Source organism: Desmodus rotundus, chromosome 2 (genome assembly GCF_022682495.2).
Source record: "Desmodus rotundus isolate HL8 chromosome 2, HLdesRot8A.1, whole genome shotgun sequence".
NCBI lineage: Eukaryota > Metazoa > Chordata > Mammalia > Chiroptera > Phyllostomidae > Desmodus > Desmodus rotundus.
Genome location: NC_071388.1, coordinates 103,857,960 through 103,879,872, shown reverse-complemented (window position 1 = coordinate 103,879,872; position 21,913 = coordinate 103,857,960). Strand labels below are relative to the sequence as shown.

Sequence of the window (21,913 nt, the reverse complement as noted above, 5' to 3'; positions counted from 1 at the left end):
ATATGTGTCCTCTATGTGTGTGTATGTGTACATCTGTACCGTATTTTTCGGACTATAAGACACACCTAGGTTTTAGAGGAGGAAAATAGGAAAAAAAATTTTGAAGCAAAAAATGTGGTAAAATATTTAATAACATAAATAACATAATATTTCACCAATGTAAATGTAAGGGTACATTTGGACTACAAGATGCACCCCCATTTTCCTCCCATATTTGGGGGTGGTGGGGAGTGTGTCTTATAGTCCGAAAAATACAGTATATATTTACAGTTTGTTCAAATCAGGATCCAAAGTCCACACATTATATTTGGTTGATATATCTCTTAAATTCTTTTAATATATCATTTATTTCCCTCTTTTTGCTGTTTCTGTCTCTTTCTTTTTACCTTGACATTTATTTGTTGAAGAAATTGGGTTGTTTGTCCTGTAGAGAGTCCTACATTCTGACATTGCTGATTGTATTCCCATGGTGTTGTTCCTGTTTCTTCTATCTAAGTAGTTAGAGTTTTAGTCATAGGTTTGGGCTTTGGGGAAGGTTGTTACCTAGGTGTAGAGTATACATCCTATTGCATCTCGTTAGGAGGCACAAAATGTCTGGTTGTTCTTGTTTTAATTGTTAAGATTGACCAGGGAGTTCAGATGTTGTCACATAAATCCATCTGTTATGAAGTTCGCCAGCAGCTTTATCATTAATGGTTTTAGCGGCCTGTCCTAGATCCAGTATTCATCAGAGGTTACAAAATGGTGATCTTCTAGTTCTACTATTCTTTGATTATTAGCTGGAATTCTATTAAGAATCGCTTTTCTTTAAACTATTTCATTGCAATGAGGTATAGTTTGTATAGGAAAGGAAGGATAAGTGTACTAATTTTCAGAATAATGAATTGGTTCCCTAGTATAGTGAGGTTTTTTTTCTATCTATGGACCCATGTTGTTAAATATATTTGATATGTTTAAATCCATTGTGGTTATTATCCTTATTGAGGTTCAGATTGTCCTATCTTTTGCCATTGCTAGTTTCTTCACGTTAACTCTTGATCCTTTTTATTTCTTTTCCTTTAAAAAAAAAAAAGCACAAAACATAAGGTTTATTTTTCTTCTCAAAACATCCCACACCAGAGGAGTCCAAGCCTGTTGTGGTGCCTCACAGGTGTCGAGGACAGAGACTCTCCTGTCTGTTGCTCTGGTGTGTCCTCACCTGCATGACTGAAGATGGCACAGTACTACGTTTACATTCCTTAAGGGAAAGAGATAGAAGGAAAGGTATGTTTCAGCACTTTAAAGATGTGATTATGGCTTCTGGCCAAGATGGAGTCATACGTAGACACACTGTGCCTCCTTGCACAACCAAAAGAAGGACAACAACAACTTAAAAACAAAAAACAACCAGAACTGACAGAAAATCGAACTGTATGGAAGTCTGACAACAAAGGAGATAAAGAAGAAACATTCATCCAGACCGGTAGGAGGGGCGGAGACGGGCGGCCAGGCTGGGGTGGAGAGGACTAGTGGCAAGGCAGCAGCTGGTGGACCCAGCGCGGTGGCGGATTGTGGAATGGGGCAGGCCAGGCTTCAGCTAGCAGACCCCACAAGGTGGTGGCTGGCAGACACTGTGACGCCACATTCGCACTTAGATAAATCGGGAGGAATGGCGGGGGGGAGCAAAACAGACCACACAACCCAGGGCTCCAGCGAGGGGGCGGAAGCTTCAAACCTCTGATTGAAAACACCTGTGGGGGTTGAGGCAGCAGCAGGAGAAACTTCCAGCCTCACAGGAGAGTTCGTTGGAGAGACCCACTGGGGCCTCTAGGGGCATGCACAAGCCCACCCACTTAGGAAGCAGCACCAGAGGGGCCCAGTATGAATGTGGGTAGCAGAGGGAGTGATTGAAATCCGGCAGAGAGTGGAGCAAGAGCCATTGCTCCCTCTTGGCCCCTCCCCCACATACAGTGTCACAGTGCAGCGACCAGCATTACCCCACCCCAGTGAACACCTAAGGCTCCACCTCTTTACATAACAGGTGCGCCAAGACAAAAAAAAATTGGCCCAAATGAAAGAACAGATCAAAGCTCCAGAAAAAATACAACTAAGTGACAAAGAGATAGCCAACCTATCAGATGCACAGTTCAAAACACTGGTAATCAGGATGCTCACAGAATTGGTTGAATTTGGTCACAAATTAGATGAAAAAATGAAGGCCATGCTAAGGGAAACAAAGGAAAATGTACAGGGAACCAATAGTGATGCGAAGGAAACTGGGACTCAAATCAATGGTGTGGACCAGAAGGAAGAAAGAAACATCCAACCAGAAAAGAATGAAGCAACAAGAATTCAGAAAAATGAGGAGAGGGTTAGGAACCTCCAGGACATCTTGAAACGTTCCAACATCCGAATTATAGGGGTGCCAGAAGGAGAAGAGGAAGAACAAAAAATTGAAAACTTATTTGAACAAATAATGAAGGAGAACTTCCCTAATCTGGCAAACAAAATAGACTTCCAGGAAGTCCAGGAAGCTCAGAGGGTCCCAAAGAAGCTGGACCCAAGGAGGAACCCACCAAGGCACATCATAATTCCATTAGCCAAGATGAAACAGAAGGAGAGAATCTTAGAAGCAGCAAAAGAAAAGGACACAGTTACCTACAAAGGAGTTGCCATAAGACTGTCTGCTGATTTCTCCAAAGAGACCTTACAGGCAAGAAGGGGCTGGCAAGAAGTATTCCAAGTCATGAAAGGCAAGGACCTACATCCAAGATCACTGTATCCAGCAAAGCTATCATTTAGAATGGAAGGGAAGATCAAGTGCTTCTCAGATAAGGTCAAGTTCAAGGAGTTCATCATCACCAAGCCTTTATTATATGAAATGTTAAAGGGATTTATCTAAGAAAGAGAAGATAAAAAATATGAACAGTAAAAATGACAGCAAACTCACAGTTATTAACAACCACACCTAAAACAAAAACAAAAGCAAACTAAGCAAACAACTAGAACAGGAACAGAACCACAGAAATGGAAATCACAAGGAGGGTTATCAACAGGGGAGTAGGAGGGTGAGAGAGTGGGGAAAGGTACAGAGACTAAGTAGCATAAATGGTAGGTAGAAAATAGACAGGGGGAGGGTAAGAATAGTATAGGAAATGTAGAAGCCAAAGAACTTATAAGTATGACCCATGGACATGAACTATAGGGGGAGAATATGGGAGGGAGGGAGTGGGCAGGATGGAGTGGAGTGAAGGGGGGGAAATGGGACAACTGTAATAGCATAATCAATAAATATATTTAGAAAAGGGTGTGATTATGTTGTCTTTTGGTTTCCATTGTTTCCTTAGAGAAGTCAGCCGTAGAAAAGGGTGTGATTATGTTGTCTTTTGGTTTCCATTGTTTCCTTAGAGAAGTCAGCCGTAACTCTTACTACTCTTCCTTTGGAGGTGATATGTCTTTTTTTTTTTCCTAGCCACATCAAAATGTTTTTCTCATTGTCATTTTCCTGTGATGTATATGATTTTCTTTTAATTCATTCAGCTTAGGGTTCTCAGAGCTTCTTGAATATTTTTTGTATAGTTTGGGGAAATTCTTAGTGTGTGGACAGACCTGACTCCCATCTTGAAGCTAATCCATCTGTTTAACTTCTGAGTGAATGAGTCTGGACCTTTGACCCCCCTCCCCCCCTTCCCTTGGGTGTACTCTGGAATGTATCCAGAGGTTTCAGGCTACTCACAGAGCTTCTGTTACTTCTTACTCTGTGGCAAGGAGCTCTAGAAGTTATCTATTTCTTGGCTCACCCTGGCACCAGGGTCTGCTGGTATTTGGCTTCTTTGTTCTCCCTGACTACCAATGCAGTCCTTTTGGAACATGTAGGTCTATCTCTGAGTGGGGATGAAATATGGTGGTCTAGGGCCTGGTCAGGTAGCTTATTTGGTTAGAGTGTTCTCCCAATACACCAAGGCTGTGGGTTCTATCTCCAGTCAGGGCACATACAAGAAGCATCCAATGAATGCATAAATAAGTGGAACAATGCATCAATGATTCTCTCTCTCAAAAAAAAATCAATACATAAAAATTTTAAAAAATAAAAAGGAAATACGGTGGTCTAGGAGGGGAAAGATGGAGATTTGATTGTTTTGCAGCTGGCCAAGACAAGTATTTTCTGTAAGTAAGTTCCCCAGTAAACACATTAACTAAAAACCCGGACCCGTCTGTCTCATTCTTTGGTCTCTCAGCCCCTTTGGGGCCACTTTACCTACACAGTCTTTTTATAGAACATTTATTTTTAAAAACAAACTTCTTATTTTATAATCATTTTATTTGTAGAAAAGTTGCAGAGATAGTACAGAGAGTTCTCATATAATACACCCCACATCTATTTTCCTCTATCATTAACACCCTACATTATTGGAATGGTACATTTGTCACAACTGATGAACCTATATTGATGCATTATTATTAACTGAAGTTCATGCTTTATTCATGTTTCTTAGTTTTTACCTAATGTCCTTTTCTTTTCTAATATCTTATCTGGGATAGCACATTTCATGTCTCTTTAGGCTCCTCCTGGTTATGGCAGTTACTCAAACTCTCCTTGATTTTGATGACTTTGACAGTTTTAAGAAGTGCTGGTTAGGTATTTGTAGAATTTCCTTCAATTGGGATTTGTCTGCTCATGATTACCCTGGGCTAATTATTCCTTGGGAGGAAGATCACAGAGATAAAGTAAAGTGCTATTTTCAACGTGTCATGGTGCTTATTATCAGCATGACGTATTACCACTGATGTTAACTGCAATCACCTGCCTGATGTAATGTTCATTAGATTATCCCCTGAAAAGCTACTCTTTCTTCCCTTTTCCTACTGGATTAAATTACTATGTGAAGTCCACACTTAGAGAGCAGGGAGTTATGATCTATCTCCTTGAAGGCAGGGCATTTACATAAATTATTTGGAATTGTTCAGCATAGATGTGTCTATTTTTAATTAATTTATTTATTCAGTAATGGATTATAATCTACTACTTTATTTTATTGCTCAAATCATTCCAGCTTTGACCATTTGAACTCTTTCAGTTGACTCCTATGTCCCTTTGACATACTCTACTATTGTGAGGTTTTTTTAGCACTCCCTTACTTGTTTGCACTATAAGATGCTCCATATTACTTATTCCCTGCTCCAGCCTAGAATCAGCCATATGTCCAAGAAGCCCTAGTTCATTTTGTTGGAGAATGGCTTTAGAAACTAAGATCTGGGTGCTAGATGTGGCCATTATCTTTTTAAAATATTACTTCCACTCTTTGCTCTCTGCTCTCCTCTTTAGACTCCAATTACATGTATTTATATCTTTTTTATTGCATTCCACATGTCTCTTATGCTCTTGACTAAATTTTTTTTTTTTTTTTTTGTGCTTCAGTTTGGACATTTTTCTATTGACCCTTTAGTTGACTAATCCTCTTTTCTGTTGTGTCTAATCTGCTGTTAAACCACTTACTGAATTCTTAATTTCAGTTATTATATTAGGTTGGCCAAAAATTTCATATAGTTTTTCCTATAAATAAAAGACACATTTTTCATTTTGACCAGTAACTATTGATTTGGATATTTTGAGCATGTCAGCTATCTCCTGCTACTGGCTTCTAGTGGGTAGTGGCCAGGGGTGCTGTTAAACATCTTCCAGCCCCACAGCAAAGAATTGTTTGGTAAAATTGTCAATAGCACCAAGAAACTTGGCAAACCACTTTTGACACATTTGATCAGTCCCAGCACCTTCTCCATGCACTGCACAAGTCCTTTTTTTTGAGTTGCAATTGTGTTTTTACCTTTTTGAAATAATAAATCATAATATGCTGAAAATGTTGCATGGTTTTTTTCCATTTTCAATGTTAAAATGGCTGCACAAAAATTCACCAATTTTGATGTTATTTTTAAATGCACACTGATATGACAGCTGTCACAATACAATCTAAAAAAATTGTTTCAAATGAAGTTCAAGACAACTAAGCACTAGTAGAGCCATGGAAAAAATGTAACAGACTTTTTGGCCAATGCAATATTTTTCAGGTCTAGAATTTCCATTTAAAATCTTTTTTATAGATTCCAATTTTCTGGTGAAATTGTTTTTTAATCTCTTCTCTATCCTCCCTTTTTACATTTTGGTCATAGCAGTTATGTTAGTCGTTTTCTGCCTATTCTAGTGTCTGGATCGTGTGTGTGTCTGTTTCCACTGATTATTTTTTTCTTGATAACCTCTCATAGGGCTCTATCTCTTGGTATGCCTCATTTGAATCCTGGATATTGTGTTAAAAAAAACTGTAGAACCTCCAGATAACATTATTTTCTTTCAGAGAGTTGATCATTTCCTTTGTTATTCATATGCAGGGATGTCAAACTCATTTTCATGGGGTACCACATCAGCCTTGAGGTTGCCTTCAAAGGGCCGAACGTAACTTTAAGACTGAATAAACATAACTACTCCTTAACAGTTAAGGGAGAGCTCGGCACTGCCACTGGGTAGAAACAAGGTGCCGGGCGGGATAAAGCAAGGCGGAGGGCCGGATTCGGCCTGCAGGCCTCGTGTTTGCCACCTGTGAGATAGAGTAGGGGCTGCTTACCTTAATCCAATGAGATACTGAGCTGAGTTTAGGTTTGATTCCAGTTTTGATAAAGCTCTCTCTTTCTCTTCAGTTCACCCTTCTTTCTTGAAGATGACTCTCCAGATCTCTCAACCAAGAATCTGAAGTATTCATTTGAACCCCACTCCAGCAAGTACTGACTTTTAGTCCTTGTTTCCTCAGCGTAAAACTACTCTTCATTTCAGAGTCTTTTTCCTTAGTGTATTAAGTTTCTTATTACTGCTGTAACTGATTACAAACCAGGTAGCTTAAAACAGCACAATATATTATTTTGCAGTTCTGGAGATCATAAATCCAAAATGGGTTTAATTGAACTAAAATCAAGGTGTCGGCAGGGCTATATTCCTTCTGGAGGCTCTAGTGGAGAATCCATTCTCTTGCTTATTCCAGCTTTTAGATGCTGTCTGCATCTCTGCTCATCAACCTTTCCTCCATCTTCAAAACCAGCAGCATACTATCTTCAAATATCTTTCTGACTCTGACCCACCTGTCTCCCTCTTTCTTTTGTAAGGACCTTGTGATTACATTGAACCCACCTGGATAATCCAGGATACTCTCCCCATCCCAAGATCCTTAACTCAATCATATATGTAAAACCCTTTTTGCCATGTATTATAACATATTCCTAGGTTCTGGGGTTTAGGACATAGACATACTTGGTGGGAGGCTATTATTTTGCCCACCGCACTTAGTTTTTTAGGTTCCTGCATAGGCAATTTCAGAGTTCAGCACATTTTGAGGAGAAACCTTCCACGTAATGTTAAGGCTCAGTTCTGCTCTCTTCTTTTTTACAGGGAGCTTGGTCCTTCAAGTCTCCAGTTTTATCCCCCTAGCCCTGCAAGACTGCCAGCAGTCCTGATGGTTTATTTTTCCTTCAGTAATTGGTCCTCTACCTGGATAAAACCCATATTCTTAGCCTCTAGCCATGTACCCAGAGTTGGCAAATGCCCTACTAGGGGAGACCAGGACTAGGGGACAACTAGGGTGCAGAATATCAGTTTTCCTCCAAGCAGTTCACCTCTTTGGATGTTGACTCCCCTAGTCCTGTTTGCTTCAGCAGCTCTGATTCATTTTATACAGTTTTTTTTAATTGATCTGAGAGGGAGCATTGACCTGCTACAGACTGTTCCATCATATTCTTCTAAGTCATTTTGACAAAACTTTATAAGTATATATAAATATACATATTTAATAGTTTGGGTTTTTGATATGATCCAGATATTTCAGATTTATCTTCTACATTTATAGACCTGGAATTGGCCATTTTCCCAAGTACCTCTGGTTCCTTTTATTGGAAAATGGTGTAAAGAGTTCACAGTTTGAAGGCAACAATTGTGTTTTGTTCATCTTTATCACTTGCACCTAGCATGTTGCTCATATATGATACTCAAAAAATATTTGTTAAATAAAAATTTTTTAATCTTCACCCAAAGATATACATATTTATTGATTTTAGAGAGAGAGGAAGGGGGAGAGAAAGAGAGAGAGAGATATCGAAGTGAAAGAGAAATATTTATTGGTTGCCTTCCATACACACCCCAACTGGGGATTGAGACTGCAGCCTAGATATTTGCCCTGACTGGGGATCAAACCCACAACCTTTAGGTGCATGGGACGAGGCTCTGATCAACTGAGCCACCTGGCCAAGGCTGTTAAATTCATGTTTATATTTATGTCTTCACTTGGTTGTGCTCAGCTTAAGTACCACTTTCTTAATGAAGACTTCTTCGGCTTTCTCCTTTTAGAGTCTCCTAAGTTTCTGTAGCACTACTACAGATTTAATTCCAAATACTGTGCAACTTGGACTTGGAGGCTTGGACTAGATAGGTGTTATAGTCCCTTTTAAACCGAATAAGATATAAATTAGCACAACTCTACATTATTTTACTCTTTTGATGTGTGTTAATTTTTTTCACCTAATTAAATGGAGAGTTGAGGATAGATCCAGATTTTGCTCTTTCTGGACATATGGTAGTTTCTAAATAAATACTTGTTTTTTTAAAGGTATATTTTCTTGATTATGCTATTACAGTTTTCCCAATTTTTCCCCTCTTACCCCCTCTCCACCCTGCACCCCCCAACCCTCCAGCATTCCCCCCTCCTTAGTTCATGTCCTTGGGTTGTACAGTAAGTTCTTTGAATTCTCTGTTTCCTATACTATTTTTGACCTCTCCCTGTGTATTTTATGCCTACCAATTATGCTTCTTATTCCCTGTACCTTTCCCCCTATTCCTCCCCTCCCCCTCCCCACTGAACCCTCCATGTGATGTCCATTTCTCTGATTCTGTTCCTGTTCTAATTGTTGCTTAGTTTTTGTTTTTGTTGTTTTTCTTTTTTTTTAGTTTCATTTGTTGATGTGAGTTTGTTATCATTTTACTGTTCATAGTTTTTGATCTTCAATTTCTCAGATAAGTCCCTTTAACATTTCATATAATAAGGGCTTGGTGATGATGAACTCCTTTAACTTGACCTTATCTGAGAAACACTTTACCTGCCCTTCCATTCTCAATGATAGCTTTCCTGAATAGAGTAATCTTGGATGTAGGTCCTTGCCTTTCATGACTTCGAATACTTCTTGCGAGCCCCTTCTTGCCTGTAAGTTTCCTTTTGAGAAATCAGCTGATAGCCGGCTGATATGGGCACTCCTTTGTAGGTAACTCCTTCCTCTCCTCTTACTGCTTTTAAGATTCTTTGTCTTTAATCTTGGGTAATGTAATTATGATGTGCTTTGGTGTGGGCTTCCTTGGGTCCAACTTGTTTGAGACTCTCTGAGGTTCCTGGACTTCCTGGAAGTCTATTTCCTTTGCCAGATTGGGGAAGTTTTCCTTCATTATTTGTTCAGGTAAGTTTTCAATTTCTTGCTGTTGTTCTTCTCCTTCTGGCACTCCAATAATTCGGATATTGGAATGTTTCAAGTTGTCCCAGAGGTTCCTAAGCTTCTCTTCATTTTTTTGAATTCTTGTTTCTTCATTCTGTTCTGGTTGACTGTTTATTTCTTCCTCCTGGTCCAAATCGTTGATTTGACTCCTGGTTTCCTCCCTGTCACTATTGGTTCCCTGAATATTTTGCTTTGTTCCACTTTGGGTAGCCTTCATTTGTTCTTTCATTTTGTGACCAAGCTCAGTCAGTTCTGTGAGCATTTTGATTACCAGGGCTTTGAACTCTCCATCAGAGAGGTTGGCTATCTCCTCATCTATTAGCTCTCTTTCTGGAGTTTTGCTCTGTTCTTTAATTTGGGCCATATTTCTTTGTCTTGGCACACCTGTTAAGTTGTTAGGAGGCCGGGCCTTAGGTATTTACCAGGGCAGGGCAACCCTCCTTGCTGGGTGGTGGAGCTGCCTGTGGGGAAGGGGCCAGAGAGGGAACAATGCAGCTCCCCTGCTCGGCTCTTGCCCCACTTTCCAACGAATCCTCCTCGTGTGAGAATGGGAGTTTCTCCTATCCCGCTGACCCCGCTGTAGTCCACAGTCAGCTCTGAGTGTCAGTTTCCTGTTCAGCCAGCCCCGCCCATGTGGTCTGCCACTTCACCTCAGGTCCTTTCAGCCCATGCTGCCCGCCGAGTCCACCGCCTTGCTGCAGGTTGTCTCCATCCACCCGTCTTACCGGTCTGGTTGGTCTGTGAGCATTTCAGACCAACCAGACCTGTTTCTTTAATTCCTTTGTTGTCGGAGTTCCATGCAGTTTGATTTTTCTGGCACTTCTGGTTGTTTATTGATTTTAGATTGGTTGTTATCCTCCTTTTGGTTGTGTGTGGAAGCTAAGGGTTTCCACCTATGCCTCCATCTTGGCCAGAACTCTAAATAAATACTTGTTCATTGATCAATTAAGCAGATGAGCTTTATATCATTTTGTTACTTTTGAAGCTTGGAAATAGGTAGAATTTTTTTGATTTAAGAATGTGTAAAATATGAGGTTAAGGGGAGCTCATCTATGTAAAACTTTTTTTAAAGCTTTCAAAAATGAACCAATGTAATATGGTGGTTGTATATCCTTTGCTACAGACTTGAAGCTAAATTGCCTAGATTCAAAGTGAAGCTTTGTCAGTTACTATTTGAATGACCTTGGACAAGTTTATTTAATTTCTCTGATCCTCAGTTTCTATGTTTATTAAATGGATATAATAATAGTATCTATCTTATAGGATTAAGTGAGTTAATACATGTTAAGCACTTATGCCAGAGGCTGGCACAAAGTAAGCACTCAATGTTATTGATGAATCATACATATACATTTAATAAAAAATGTAAAACATTTGTAATTACTTTTTAAACTTAATATATTGTGAACATCTTTTCATGTTCTTGAAGTTATTTTGTAAAAAATAATCTTTAATAGCTGCATAAAATTTCATTGCCAAGAAATACCCTAATTTCGTCTACCAATCTAATACTACTGGAAATTTAAATTGTTTGCATTTTTAAATTGTTTTTTTATTTTGACTGACATTTTTTCTTACCCCAAAACTGGAGAGGAGAATGGCCAAACTGAGAATTTAAAGGTAGCATAACATCCGATAAACCAGTTCATGCCGGAGCCCAGCGAGGGAAGCGCCTAGGCAGGAGCCTGCTGCTTGGTGGGACGCTGAGGAAAACCTACCACCAGGTAGACGCCATCCATCACCATGGCTAAAGGCGACCCCAACAAGCCGAGGGGCAAGATGTCCTCATATGCCTTCTTCGTGCAGACCTGCTGGGAAGAGCACAAGAAGAAACACCCGGACTCGTCTGTGAACTTTTCCGAATTCTCCAGGAAGTGTTCAGAGAGATAGAAGACCATGTCTGCAAAGGAGAAGTCAAAGTTCGAAGATATGGCAAAGAGTGACAAAGTTCACTACGACAGGGAGATGAAAAATTACGTTCCTTCCAAAGGTGATAAGAAGGGAAAGAAGAAAGATCCCAATGCTCCTAAAAGACCTCCATCTGCCTTCTTCCTGTTTTGCTCTGAACATTGCCCAAAGATCAAAAGTGAACACCCTGGTTTATCCATTGGGGATACTGCAAAAAAATTGGGTGAAATGTGGTCTGAACAGTCAGCCAAAGATAAGCAACCATATGAACAAAAAGCAGCTAAGCTAAAGGAGAAGTACGAAAAGGATATTGCTGCATACCGTGCCGAAGGCAAAAGTGAAGTGGGAAAGAAGGGACCTGGCAGGCCAACAGGCTCAAAGAAGAAGAACGAACCAGAAGATGAGGAGGAGGAAGAGGATGAAGATGGAGAATAAGAGGCTATCCTGTAATGATGAGTGTGGAGTATGTGTGTGCTCAGGCAATTGTTTTGCTAAGAATGTGAATTCGGGAGAACCAAGATGGCGGCGTAGGTAGACACACTGCGCCTCCTCGCACAACCAGAACTGACAGAGAATCGAACGGCAAGGGGGTACAACACCAAGGAAATAAAAAATGAACATTCATCTAGACGGGTAGGAGGGGCAGAGACGGACACCGGGGTGGAGAGGACTCGCGTAGCTGTGGCGGGACCGAGACTGGCAGAGTGTGGGACCAACGGCACAGGCAGTCCGAGCACTAGCAGACCCTGCGGCCACACATTCTTGCAGATAAACCTAGAGGGCCTGACTCAGAGTGGCGGAGAGCGGGGCAGGCAGAGTGCGGGTAGCATGCCGCAGCCCCACATTCGAACATAGATAAACCTGATGAATGGCGGGGAGCTAAGCAGACCACGCAACCCAGGGCTACAGCTCGGGGAAATAAAGCCTCAGACCTTTGATTGAAAACACCCGTGGGGGTTGGGGCGGCAGCAGGAGAGACTCCCAGCCTCACGGGAGAGGTCATTGGAGAGACCCACCCACTCGGAAACCAGCACCAGAGGGGCCCAGTTTGATTGTGGGTAGCAAGTGAAAGATTGAAATCCGGAGGAGAGTGAAGCGGGCGCCATTGCTCCCTCTGGGCCCCTCCCCCATGTACAGCGTCACAGCACAGCAACCAGCATTACCCCATCCCGATGAACACCTAAGGCTCCGCCCCTTAAAGTAACAGACGCGCCAAGACAAAAAAAAAAAGGAAAAAAAAATGGCCCAAATGACAGAACACTTCAAAGCTCCAGAAAAAATACAACTAAGCGAGGAAGAGATAGCTAACCTATCGGATGCACAGTTCAAAGCACTGGTTATCAATATGCTCACAGAATTGGTTGAATCTGTTCGAAAAGTAGATGAAAAAATGAAGCCTATGCTAAGAGAAACAAAGGAAAATGTACAGGGAACCAATAGTGATGCGAAGGAAACTTGGACTCAAATCAATGGTGTGGACCAGAAGGAAGAAAGGAACATCCAACCAGAAAAGAATGAAGAAAGAAGAATTCGGAAAAATGAGGAGAGGCTTAGGAACCTCCAGGACATCTTGAAACGTTCCAGCATCCGAATTATAGGGGTGCCAGGAGAAGAGGAAGAACAAAAAATTGAAAACTTATTTGAACAAATAATGAAGGAGCACTTCCCTTAGAATGGAAGGGAAGATCAAGTGCTTCTCAGATAAGGTCAAGTTAAAGAAGTTCATCATCACCAAGCCCTTATTACATGAAATGTTAAAGGGAGTTACCTAAGAAAAAGAAGATAAAAAATATGAACAGCAAACACAGTTATTAACGACCACACCTAAAACCAAAACAAAAGAAAACTAAGCAAACGACTAGAACAGAAACAGAACCACAGAAATGGAGATCACATGGAGGGTTGTCAATAGGGGAGTGGGAGGGGGAGAGGGGGGAAAGGTACAGAGAATAAGTAGCATAAATGGTAGGTAGAAAATAGACAGGGGGAGGGTAAGAATAGTGTAGGAACTGTAGAAGCCAAAGAACTTATATACATGACCCATGGACATAAACTATAGGGGGGGAATGTGGGAGGGAGGGGGTGGGCAGGATGGAGTGGAGTTGGGGGGGGAATGGGACAACTGTAATAGCATAATCAATAAATATATTAAAAAAATGATTTGCAGAAAAGAAAAAGAATATGAATTCAAGTGCAGCTCAATATTAGCTTCAGTATAAAAACTATAGATTTTTGTATAGCTGGTAAGATTCTACGTAGAGAAAATACTTTTTTCAAAATGCAGGTTGTAGCTTTTTGAAGGGCTACTACATACAGTTAGATTTTAAGGCTTTGGATGTTAAATGTTTCTAAATATTTAATGGTTTCTTTAATTTCTTGACTTGTGTATGGTAGCACAACAAACTCATAGGAATTAGTATCAATAGTAAATTTTGGGTTTTTTAGAATGTTGCATTTTGTTTTATAAAAAAATTTTGTAATAAAATTGTGTATATTAAAAAAAAAAGGTAGCATAACATCCTGTAGAGATAATACTGGATTTAGAATTAGTTAGAAGGTTGAATTCTTGTTCACAGTTTGCCCCCTTTCTTTTCTAGATGGGAGTAAACAGTCTGTTGGATCCTTTCCAGACTCCTTGCCTCATATTATTGTGCAGTATTAAGTCCATCTTAGTCATAAATCTTAGGTGTTATTTCCTTTAAAAGTCACACACAAATATCTAAGCTGAAGTAATCTATTTTACAGAGCTTCTCACAAAGAATACCAAAGACTTCAAGGTAGTGACCCCTTTAGTCATTAGGCAACTAGTCAGAGTCTGAGGCTGCTAGACACCTGGGCTGGTCACCTCCAGTTGCAGGCAGCCGTATCTGTGACTCTAGTCCCTTTTGGTTTACCCAGTATTCTTTTTGTAAGATATGCTGGGTCAACCTGTGAAAAGGTTTCCAAGCACTGATCTAAAAGAATGTATCAAGGGAAACTTTTGCTGCTGGCAGATAGATGTGGTTCAAGATCTGTGTTATATTGCTGATAGTTCTCCATTCCTTGACTTTGTAGTATGGCTGCTCGCTGTTTCTGGGATGCCGACACTGACAACTACACTCATGACATTTTCATGAACGTAAGTCTATTTGAGAATCCTTTCTTCCTCTCAAAGGGTACAGGAGCATTTCAAATGAAATGACTTAATATTTATTGAGATGTGAGGACTTTTTAGTCTTAGAGATTTATCTTAGAATCCTTCTAGATGAGATGACTTTACTGTTCTTTTTTGTGTTACTAAAGCAGAAACCTAGTGTGCTGCTTATAGGCAAGGACACAGATGTATACAGATGATATAACTTCTCACAAGTTTGAATTTGGAAATAGGATATTGTTTAGTGCTAATAGACACATAGCATTTTGCTAAGTTAAAGAAATTTGGGTGGCAGGGATTCCATGAGCAAAGGTGATTTTTCTTCTAGTAACCAAATTAATTACTTTATCTTTTTATAAAATCCTCACCCTCGGATATGTTTTTTTAAAAATTGATTTTAGAGAAAGAGGAAGGTAGAGAGTAAGAGAAAGAGAGGAGAGAGAGAAGGAGAGAAAGATAAATACATAAGTAAGTAAGTAAATAAATAAATAAGTAAATATCAGAAACGTCAATGTAAAAGAGAAACATTGATAGTTGCCTGCCTGGGGGATTGAACCTGAAACCTAGGTACGTGCTCTGACCAGGGATTGAACCCACAACCTTTTGGTGTATGGGACAATGCTACAACCAACTAAGCCATCCGGGCAGGGCTAATTACTTTATCTTAAAGCTATTTCTCAGAACTGGGCAAAAAAAGAGGAATTCTTAAAAAAGAGATTTCATTAAACATTGGTTAAGTGTTAGACATGAATGTTTTATAAATTTTATAAATTTTAATAATGTTTTATGCTTGATTCCTCTATCCAAATCTCCCAGGTTATGAATTAGTAGAGTCAGAATTAAGTATAGTAGTGTAGAACAGAAACTGGACTGAGTGAATTAGAAGAGAGGTTCCATTCCAGCTCTGTAACTTTGTAATTAATGACTTTAGGTAAGTGATTGGACTTTTGTCTGATTGTATCAGCGACATTAAGAAACTGTACTATATTTTCCCAAAGACTGTGGCTGCCTAAGAATTATTTGAGGAACTCGTTTAAAATACAGATGGTGGGACCCTACTCAAGTAGATTCTAATCAAATAAGTTAGGGTTTGGATCAGTGAATCTGAATTTTAGGACGTTATTAAAATGTTCCCCACATGGTTATGCTTACTGCCAGATTTGAAAGCTGCCTGTGTAGTAGATCTTAAAGTACCTTTAAGCTGTATAATTCTTTGGACCTACCAAAGTTTCATATTACGCTCAACTACCTGAGGGATCAAGGGCTGAATGGTGGGAAGTATTATGTAAATCTTCATTTATCAGCTCTCTGGGGAAAGGGTCAAGTTAAGATGATAGTTTTTCCTGCTTTTTGGAAGTTAAAAATTTGTATTTTTCTGATTCCTTCTGCAATACAAATTTAACATAATTCTGAGCTCCTGTTATGTGCCAATCTCTGTACTGGAGGTACTAGGAATGAGGAATTCCTAGAAATGAGGAATAAGATAGGCATGGCTAGTGCCTGTAGAGGGTTTATAAACAGTTGGGGCCAGACAATACTCAAATTAACAGATATGTAGTATAAAACTTTACTTATCAATTATTACTTAAAGTTGCCAGGATTGAGTTTCAGAACCCAGGGTTAGTGGGTGAGGTGTCTAAAAATCATTTTTGAGAGCCTGATTTAGCTTGCGGAGTTAGTGTACTGTATCTTTAGTCCAATTTGTTGAGTTGAGTGTTTAGGTGTTATTTTCAGAACTTAAAGTAATTTATTATTTGGGAGAAGATCCCAGGAAGCACCAGTAGAGGGTGAGGAAGTGAGAGAGGGGAGAGAAAGGCAAATGCTCTTGAGCTCATAATTGCTGTGGATAACCTGGCTCAATCCTGCTGGAGAACTCTGGGTGACACTGTAGAACAGTGCCAATCAAAGTGGGGTCCACAGACTAGTGCCTCGAACCATTTATTACAGGTCCTTGATGAGGTAAGTACATAAATTGAGTGTAAGGGTTTAGAAACTCTTACAGGAATTTGACAAAGTAATTTTATGTCCATTAAATCTAATAATAAAACATTTAGCTTATATTTTTATGTTTTTTTATTTTGTTATCCTATTTATTCATTTTATTGTATTTTACAAAAGGATCAGTGCATGAGGGATTGGAAATTAGAACAAAAACAAAAATAGGTCCCTCACCTCAGATAGTACTGTTATAGAACACAACTCACAGTTACCCCACCCAAGAAGCCAGGGAACTGGGCTAACTAAAGAATTTTGCTTTTGGTTAATAAGGTACTTGAGTTCAGATTTTCTCTTGTTGCCCTCAGGCTGGAGGTGAGGTCAGTAGGTCAGGAGTGAGTGAGGTAGGTGGAGGTCCTATAAGAAGTACCTAAAAAGTGTTTTAAGCCCTGGCAGGGTATCTCAGTTGGTTACAGCATCGTACCAATACACCAAGGTTATGTGTTCAATCTCCGGTCAAGGCACACACAAGAAGCAACCAGTGAATGCGTAAATACGTGGAACAACAAATTAATGTTTCTCTCCCTTCCTCTTTCTCTCTAAGGTCAATGAAAAAAATTTTTTTAAGTATTTTAAATAGTTTAACTGGGGTCCGGAAAGCATTTTGATTCTGAGCTAAAAGATGGACAAATGAACTTTATAAATTAACAACAAACATCCAGATACTTTTTACCATTACCCAGAATTTATGAAAAGGTGCTGTTATTTTATTATGTTAGTTTTATTATTTTTATTATATAAAATAGTTCTTTGGGTTAAGTAATACATTTACTCCAAGAAACTCCAAGCATTTCACATATTATTTTTTTGATAAATCAGGAAAAATGGGAATGCTTATTTTATGATTATGTATTACATAAAGTTCATTCGTTTGTAGTTTATTTCTATATTTAGAAAATCTAACTTTTTACGCATCCTAACATTCTGGATTTGTGTGTGTTTTTTGTTTTGTTTGTTTTATAGGACAGTTTATTCTGTGTCGTAGCAGCATTCGGCTGTTTCTACTATTGAACCTTTGAATGCTGAGAAAAGATAGGACCATGAAGAAATATGGACTTTTTTATATTGTTAAATATCTTGACAAAATAAAGATAAGTTGGCAGTTTGGGCTTATAACTGAGTCTATTGAGTTTTAGGGCTTATAGTTAATGATTTGATTTTGTAATATGTCCTAACTACATTTGGAAAGTAGAGAAGAAAGTGGAGGAAATCCATAATTCAACTGTTCTACATAACCAACTATAAATATTTCTGTATATTTTCTACCAGTGTTTTTTTATTTGCAAGGTTTAAAAAAATCATACATACAACTTTGTAACCTGATTTTTCACTTCTAATAATGCCATGTGCAGTTTTATGTCATTTTATTTGCATTACGATTTCATAAGCACAATTTAATAGTTGCATTTATTCCATTAGGTTATACTATTGGTTATTTTTGCCATGTCCTTATCGGAGGACTGATATTTCTAATTTTTCACTATTACAAATAACACTGAGATGAATTTATTTGTGCATAAAGTTTTTTCCTACATTTTGAATTGTTCCCTTTACCTGTCACTCATTGTTTTTACTCAGCTCTTTCCACCCTACACCTTACACAGCTTATTAACTTAAACATGAATCTGTTTTCTCCAGGGTTTCTCCAGTGCCAGAGTTTCTGACAAGTCTGAGAGTTTCTAAGCTGTATATGAAATTAGCCCTCCCTTAAGACTCTCTGAAATTATGTTGGTTACTATCCTAATTCCTACTGTCTTTGTAGTGATCTTCTCCTTAGAGTCCCTAGTGTCTTCTCCAGCTAGCTGTTATTGGGAGCACCTTAGTCTGTGAGCTGACAAGGAGAAAATTCTGAGATGATCTAAATTATAGCATCCAGAGAGTGAGAGAGACAGAACAATTAGTCTGTTAATAGCTGTGGACCAGCTAACCAAAGACTGCACATATTCATTAGTCTGTTGGAACTTCAGATTAATTTCCAGGTGGCTATTCTTGCGATTATTCAAAAGAGACTATAGCCAGGTGCCTTCCAACCCCAGGAGCCTCCACTTCTTGTGTGCATGAACTTTCTGGACTGTTGCCCATCAATCCAGAGGAACGGACACTTCTTCCTGGTGGGCTGTGCGCCTATCCCAGAGCTGGCCCCACCTCACCTTCTCCCACCCTTTTTGCCTATAGCTAATATAAAGTTTTTCAGACAGTTCACATCGTTCTTCCCAGTCCCACTCCCCAACTGATGAATAAGAAACGATCGGAATGATAGGATGATAGGAATATAGTATACTGCTGGGTTGGACTTCATGCCCCAAAGGCCAAATAAAACCTTTTTCAGAGAGAGAGAGAGACTTTCAGCTGTCAGAGTTAAAGTTTTGTTTAAAAGAGCCTTATTCAAATAACTGTTTGAAACTCAAAAGGGAAAGGGTCACAATTTAAATCTTTTTTTCTCCCCGGATGCTCCTCAGCAGATACATAAGTGTACCCACCCTTTCTCTTAACCACTATCACAAGCATGTAGATAAAAATAAAAATGAATTAATAAGAAACTATAAAGTTGTTTACATCCTTCTGCCATAACATTGGGATCTGCTTGTCTTACATCTACAGAATGTAAAGGAACTCCTCCAAGATTCATTCTAGCAAAAGAAAAAGTTTATCTTCATCAGAAACCCTGCAGTGTGGTCTCCTGTCAATGGTCTCCCTCAAATCTGCTTGGTGACCCAAGAGAAGTGCAACCTGCAGAGAATTTTTATGAGTTTATTTGAGCTGAATTGACAGCATATGTTTGGGAGCAAGATCTCGAATGCTCCTCAGAATAACAGTTTGCTGCTGCTTTTATGCATCTGTAATTATGGAGGGACCCTAAGGAAGATCACATGAAAGGTGGGGAACGCAAGCTGGGGGCTGGCTTATAGAATAGTTAAACTCTTGAGGGTGGCCATCATTTAGAAGGAGGGGTCCGGAAGGAGGCTTTTCAGATGTGGTTTAACCTAGATGCACAGAAACAATGGACAGGACTTGCCACGCACAAGATAAGCCTTTTACGTAAAAAGATGTGCCTGGGGCTGGCAACCCACATAACCTGCTCAGTTAGGAATTTATGATCAGGTCACCCGGTGAGGTTCCTGTCCACAGAACCCCCTTTTCTTCCACACTGCTCCCGCTCTACTGTTGAGTCCCAGGGATCGTTTCTTGGTGCGGCAACGTCCGTCAGAAATAACAGGATTCACTGTATTATATTTAGGTTAATACAATTCAAGAAAGAGGGTTTGGAGCCAGCCTCAGGCTTTTACCGGACTTGGTAGGCAGACCTAAATTCCCTTTACAGCACCCAGTAGGGAAAAGTTGGCGCTGTGGTGAAGCAGTCGCAGACCGGGTGGGTCTTTGGCGGAAGGCGTCACAGCCATTCGCATTGTGAATGCCCTGGTACAAGTGTCTGCCACGCTGCGCGGGGGACAGAGTGGGAAGGATCCGGACAGGTCCGCCTGAGGAGGACGGGGCTCGGAGCCGTGGGGTTAACGCTGTTTCTAGACTGACCGCGGGGTAGCACGCGTGACAGGCCGCATCCGCACGTCATCCGCACGCGGAGGCCAGCGCGTACTCAAGTTCCGCACAGGGACTGACCCTTAGCCAGTTTATCTCCTGTGCAGTGCTTTCTGCTCAGTCACCACGTCTGCGGAGCTTCCGTGGAGGCGGAACTACTGTGTCACGGGTCAGGGTTTGCGGAGAAAAGTCGTGGTTGGATTGACAAGAGGGCGGGCGGTAGGCGGGATTTCCGGCCGCCGTTCCCTCAGCTGCCTTCTTCGGGCGTCTCCTCACAACCTCCCAAACTTCCCTCGTCGGTGACGCTGTGCCCAGGAGAAATCCGACGGGACAGGGGTCGAGGGAACGTGAACTGCAGGTGGGGACCCGGTGTGGGCATATTCTTGCGGCTCTGTTTTAGAGGAGGAATTGCGGGGCGGAGACCGCAAGGAGACTGAAAGGAGAGTGGGTCAGTGACAGCAGGGGAGCGGGAGGCAGGGACTGTGAGGCTACTGTGACCCAGGGGCAGTGACAGCGAGTGGACTGTGACCGAGATGTAGCCGCTTACGGGGGTGGGGGGTGGAGGGGGTGTCTGCGACCCAGGAGCGCTGAATGCAAGGGATTCTGACCTCGGAGAGCACGAGGCAGACGTTGCGAGGGAACTATGACCGAAGAAGTATGAGGCAGTGACTGCGTGGGGACTGTGACCAAGGGCCAATGATTCGGAGGAGACTGATCAATGGGTAGTGACTGTGAGGATACTTTGACCTAAGGGAAAATGAAGCAGCGGCTGTCAGACACTCTGACCAACGAGCACTAACTTGGGAGGGCTGACTTGGAGAAGAGTGTGGGACCAGTGACTGGAGATGGTACTGTTGGGTTGGGTTTGGGCACAGGGTGTGACTGAGTGGCTGTGACTGGGGAGAGAAGGTCTTTAGTGGAAAGAACACTGGTCTGAGACCTATCCTAGACACCTGAGTTTAAAAGTTTATGGACAAACTTCTTGTTTCTGGGAAACTTACTTCACCACTGAATTACAGTTTCTTCTTTAGTGTATAGGAAGTTTGGACTAATGTTTCTTAAATTATGGGTTCTGTCCTATTGCTGTGTTGTGAAATCCATTCAGTGGATAGCACCTGAATTAAAAAAAAATAGAATAGAATACAAATTTTTAGGTGTTCACATAGTAAGGGTAAGTATTGTTTCATGAAACTTGTTTCAGGTAAGTGTATATGAGATTGTCATGTAAAATGGATTTCATACAAAAATATGTGAAATGTAGTAAAAATATTTGAAAACACTGGACCAGATTATTTCTGAGTTTCTTTCAGGTCTGAAATATCATGATTCTATGGCTATTTGTAAGTACAAAGAGGCAATTGGGAAGATTGGCTGTATTCTTGAGGCACAGACTTTAAAAGAGAGACTTAACTGGAGAAGCCTCCCCAAATATAGTTGAGGTGACTACTTATGACAGAGGATTGAAACTGAGGTTCTCAGCTGGGAGAACCAGAACTTATATATTGAAATAGGGACGGTGATATTTATAGAGGCAGTGAGGGTATAGAGTTTTATAATAGGAAAAACTGCTAGGAATAGACATTTAGGGTGGGGAAACTTTGGGCCAGATAGGAATAGGTTTAGGAAGGGAACAGCAGATAGAGATAGATAGATAACATTCTGCCAAGAATGAAATGGGTGTAGGGAAGTATAACCTTCAACGTACCTTTCAACCTTGATAGTTAGTGATTCTGCAAGTACAGAGAATTGCTAATAAAAAGATATTAGTTGAGAGTAGAATTTTGTGCAGTAATCAGTGGCAAACACATGATGATAATCATGGAAAAGAAAGGATGACTCTGGGAA

General features: G+C 40.4%; 1 protein-coding gene and 1 pseudogene across 7 annotated transcripts in view; both read left to right on the top strand.

Annotated features, from left to right (window-relative positions):
- Positions 1-21,913, top strand: part of PCYT1A (phosphate cytidylyltransferase 1A, choline) — an 84,752-nt gene that overhangs the window by 9,898 nt on the left and 52,941 nt on the right. For 2 of the 7 annotated variants that reach the window (XM_024577938.3, XM_024577939.3), the window contains one exon: positions 14,458-14,521. In XM_024577938.3, coding sequence (XP_024433706.1) covers positions 14,458-14,521 — 64 coding nt within the window. Of the gene's footprint in view, positions 1-6,669; positions 6,751-14,457; positions 14,522-17,494; positions 17,645-20,273; positions 20,427-21,913 lie in introns of those variants that run through there. The other 5 variants (XM_045185809.3, XM_024577943.2, XM_024577942.3 and 2 more) reach the window with 5 other exon arrangements.
- LOC112320500 (high mobility group protein B2 pseudogene) lies at positions 11,148-11,985 on the top strand (annotated as a pseudogene).